Here is a 4,343-nt window from a genome sequence, read left to right as displayed (position 1 = left end):
GTCTCATGCACCTGCTTTAGACAAGAGATGCGGCCATTAGAGACATTAAAATCAATTTCATGACTTCTGAAATGAGCAGTCGAGCCGCTACCTGTTGTGGTTCCCAAGATACTAAGGAATGAGCGGGAGGTTCTCGAAACCCTCGCTTAGGGTTGAGCGAGGCGGAGAGGCGCCGTCGCTTATTTTTCGGAAAACCGAGCGACGAAAATAATTGTTGGGACATTTGCCGAGCTGCCGAGCACGCGCGCCAATAATTTGTGCCAGTCGCCTAGGGACGGTGAGCCTTTCGAAAGATTACGCAAATTCTGCTGACATAGACACAAATCCCGCTGACGTAGTATATATAAACGGTAATTACAAGATAGCCGATAATCACCCAACCCGATAATCCGCTTGAGAAAGGCTCCCGTCCCTTAGGCGCTGGTCAGGAGTCTGGATAAAGGGAGAATCAGGAAAATCTGAGGGTAGATGGCGTATTTGGTCATCGCAAGCTGATGATCGTCTTTAGTTCGAACCTAGGCCTCTTTTTCTTCATCGATGTCTCAACTCAACTGGAGCAGCTCTGTCCGTGACTATCTCTTGAGTCTCGACTCTCGAGTTTCTTGAAGTATCTCTTGCCTTTCGGCCTCGATTCGATCGGTGTTCTCGAAATTTGGGTGTGTACAGCTCCTAGGAGCCAGACTAAACAAAACGGCTGGCTTTGTGCTGCACCACTAGATCACAGGCAACTACTCCTGACAGCTGAAGGAACGATCTGCTGCATTCCAACTAGAGGGTGCTAGTACAGAACATGTCATCAAACAATAACGTAGTACTGATGCGCTCGCAAAGCTAGCGCATTTTAGCTATAGTAGCAAGTCTGAGAGGCTCTGCGGCCGTGATGACTGGTCTAGAACACAATCGGACAACAAATACATGTATATGATGCCTCTCTAATGAAGACGATAACATAGAATTCTCCAAATAATTTAGCGACTGGAGAGAAGATAGAAGCTTATAGTGGTCGAGGGCCGACGTGAGACACATAGGTCGGCGGCCCGTACGGCGGTGGAGCATCCCCAGGGAATGACGGAAGCGGTGGAAGGGAGGGGGAAGGAGACGGTGGAGGCGTCTTCTTAGGGGCGTCTGCACGGTCTGGCGGGGACTTGTACTCGTAGCCGATCTCAGGAACAACGTATCCAGGAGGGAACGACGATAGCCTGGCTGTCGGCGGGTCGTACGGTGCATCTGAACTGGGCTGTGGAAAGGTGAGTAATGATGTGACACATGACCATGCAACTACTTACTTGAAAGGGCGGGGCGTCCGCGGTGGAATCTCCTAACTCTTCCAAAGGCTCATACTTCTGGGGTGCACCAGATCCCCCGTCTTTCTTTCTCTGCCGGTAGGAAGAAAAACGAGACCATAGAAAGTATCCAAGTGGCAGGATTACTGCATGCAATAATGGCTGATGAGTCCGTGTTCCTTACGAGGACCTAACACATGGTACATACCTACGACGACTGACAGTACAATGACATACGGTAACCAAACGGCCATCGGGCAACGAGTCTGGTCTCCGTTACTGCGAGGTCGCAATTTCAGCAGTCTTTCTGCGCTGTTGAGCCGAAAATACCAACGCATTTAAACATATAACCGGCTGGCTAACTGAGTGGGAATCGTGGGAACTTGTTGACCGTGCATATGCGCTCTGCACGACGTAAAGCACCAACAAGATGGCTGTGCGATGCAGGGAACGGCCAAGAGCATGCATATCCGAGTTTGCCGGGGGAGGAGATAGCTAGTGGTCAAGCAGGGGAGAGATGCCCCTGACGTTGTATTGACTAAGTTAGTACTGTGTACGTCAGCTTAGTGTTTCACGGCCATTCCCATCTGTCGACATAAGTACGCCGCTAGCCTGTGTCTAGTTCGTGATCAAGTCGTGAATCTAAAAGGTGGACCCACCCAGCAACAGCACAACAAGCATCGCCTTCACAAGATACGTGAGATTTTCGCAGGAAAGGAGGCCGCATATACATGCATATGGCGCATCAATGCATCACTTTCTGATACCATCAGCGCATCCAGGGCGCTTCATGTACGTCTCCAACGTCCTGCACCATCATATCACCACTCACCATCTGTACATTCGATAAGCTCACACGCCTCTCAGGATCTCCAGCTTTCAGCACGTCGTCGTAATACAGGGCCCACGTAATGTCGCTACCTGCAAATCCTACCACAATGCATGTCAGAAGGGTCACTCTTACCTCGAAGAAGAACTGGTGGATGGGTACGTGCGCCCGGCCCTACCGCTCCGCCTGTCCACTCTAAGGTGCGCTGTAATTCTCGTAAACAGTCGAGCTGGACGAGGATGAGCCTCAGAGGTCTTCATCGGCTGGGCCCCAGCAGCAGGATGCACAGCAAGATTGGTCGAGAAACGAGCGTACTGCGAGTCCGAAGGTGAACGACTCTCGGCCCCTACTAGAGCAACGCGAGCTTTCGAGCGGCTCTCAGACGCATCGACCAGCATATCCTCATCGCTCAACTACGCGCACATACCATAGCACATCGATGACGCCGCACGCGTCAACAGCCGTGACAAGCATCTTCCATCCTCCCTCTCATCCTTCATCTTTATTCTCTTTCCCCACCCCCACCTCGTATTCTGCACCCCCTCATCCCACGCAGAATCTCCTGCCTTTTGCGACCGGAAGTGCCTCCGAGCTGTTCAAATGTGTGGTAAAGAAGCCCAATGTCGTCCAGATGGAGATAAATGGCGAGATGCAGAGCAACACTCGGGACGTGAGCGTTCAGTTCCTCGCGGAATTGCGCGTTTACACAACTCTCACTCGGCATCGCAACATATGCGCGTTTCTTGGCGCGTTAGAGAACGTTGGTATGGTCCTCGAATTTATCGACGGACGGACCCTCTGGGACGTCATCAAAGAGTCTACCTCCCCAGATACCAAGGCCCCGCTTACTCGCGTGAAGAAGATCGATTTTCACAACCAGCTTCTCGATGGCCTCACGCACTTGCACTCGTTCGGGCTGAGCCACGGCGATCTCTCCCTTCTCAACATCGAAGTGACGCTGTCTAGCGATACAATCAAGCTCCTCGACTTCGGTCGGTCGGTATCTGCAGAGTCTGTCTTCGTGTCGCCGGACGACGACCTTCAGTCTCCACCTTACATTTCGTCTCCCCCTTCGACGCCGCGTGCCCCGCCCGTCAACTCACGCTTTGCGCAGCGGCAATCGAGTGTGCCCGCATTTCCGCCGCCACCGTACGCACTGCAGCCGACACACAATGGCCGCCGTATCGAGCAGATCCACCCTGGCACGCGGCCGTTCTCAGCTCCAGAAGTGCTCCGCGGCGAATGTGCCGATCCATTGCTCGCGGACGCGTACAGCTTTGGCATGATCCTCGCTTGTCTGGACCTGCAGAAGCACGTCGACGTGCCGCCATGGGAACAACGCAAGGACAAGCTGCCGAAGGGCTTGTTCGAAAGCCTTGGGATATTCCGCGGCCAGTGCCAGAAGTACCTGCAAAGGGTCGACGAACGCTGCAGGGTGCTAAAGGAGGACGCTATCGATCCGAATCGAATGGAAGATGTCGAGATGAAAGATTGTGCTTGAGCAGCGTGCCGCGTCAATGTCAATGAGAATGAAAGTAAGAATGCATAACATACCCGCAATCGCATTGCATGTACTACCGCTCCGTGTAACATAGGGTTCGCCACCGTTCAATCAAGATGCGTTGTCCCATCCTGGATCCGTACGCGCGTAAATTGTGAGGGAGTTGTCTACCGCTCGGAGTGCGGCTGTATCACAAGCAATCGAGATCTTGCCCTATCCACAGCTCGATTGGCAGTGCTCTCGGCGCTTTACTGAAACAGCAGCGCGTCATACTGATAGGACCCAACCTTCATGGAAGAAGACCTGACCGCCGATAATCGACGCCTACTTTGCGGACATCCCGCGAACCGTGCGATAAACAAGCCCGGACAATGATGTGGGCAGTGGAAAGGCGCAGTGGAGGAGTCAGGCTATACGACGAAAACAGGTTGACTTATGAAGTCTCTAACAGGTGTTTAGGCGGCAGCCGAGTTTTTGTCCTGTCTTCCCATGCTATTTGCCGACAAAACGTTGCTGGATCCGATTTTGGTATTTAACGTGAACCATGGGAGTCTCATAATGATCCTGGTAAGCTTCATGAGTCGCTTAGTAGTACCATGATTGACGCGCCATGATGTATATAGCATGCCCGCGGTAGGACGTACATGGCGAGTTCCTCTCTGAGTCTTATGAGGATGTCTTACAGCTTGGCGGTAGCTTTACTTATTCTGGCATTCATTGTGCTAAAGCG

At 52.5% G+C, this 4,343-nt stretch overlaps 2 protein-coding genes across 2 annotated transcripts; one reads left to right on the top strand and one right to left on the bottom strand.

The window, feature by feature from the left end:
* Positions 1 to 696: 696 nt before the first annotated feature.
* On the bottom strand, positions 697 to 1,451 carry PHACADRAFT_258593 (uncharacterized protein). Its single transcript, XM_007397242.1, has one exon. It carries the CDS (start codon positions 1,225 to 1,227, stop codon positions 832 to 834), a length of 396 nt encoding a protein of 131 aa, XP_007397304.1. The 5' UTR covers positions 1,228 to 1,451; the 3' UTR covers positions 697 to 831.
* A 638-nt stretch (positions 1,452 to 2,089) lies between these two features.
* PHACADRAFT_258590 (uncharacterized protein) lies at positions 2,090 to 4,081 on the top strand. The gene has a single exon (XM_007397241.1). It carries the CDS (start codon positions 2,552 to 2,554, stop codon positions 3,611 to 3,613), a length of 1,062 nt encoding a protein of 353 aa, XP_007397303.1. The 5' UTR covers positions 2,090 to 2,551; the 3' UTR covers positions 3,614 to 4,081.
* Positions 4,082 to 4,343: the final 262 nt, after the last annotated feature.

Source organism: Phanerochaete carnosa, assembly GCF_000300595.1.
Source record: "Phanerochaete carnosa HHB-10118-sp unplaced genomic scaffold PHACAscaffold_6, whole genome shotgun sequence".
Taxonomy (NCBI): Eukaryota; Fungi; Basidiomycota; class Agaricomycetes; order Polyporales; family Phanerochaetaceae; genus Phanerochaete; species Phanerochaete carnosa.
The sequence above is the reverse complement of the archived record's forward strand: the minus strand, read 5'-3'. Positions and strand labels throughout refer to the sequence as shown.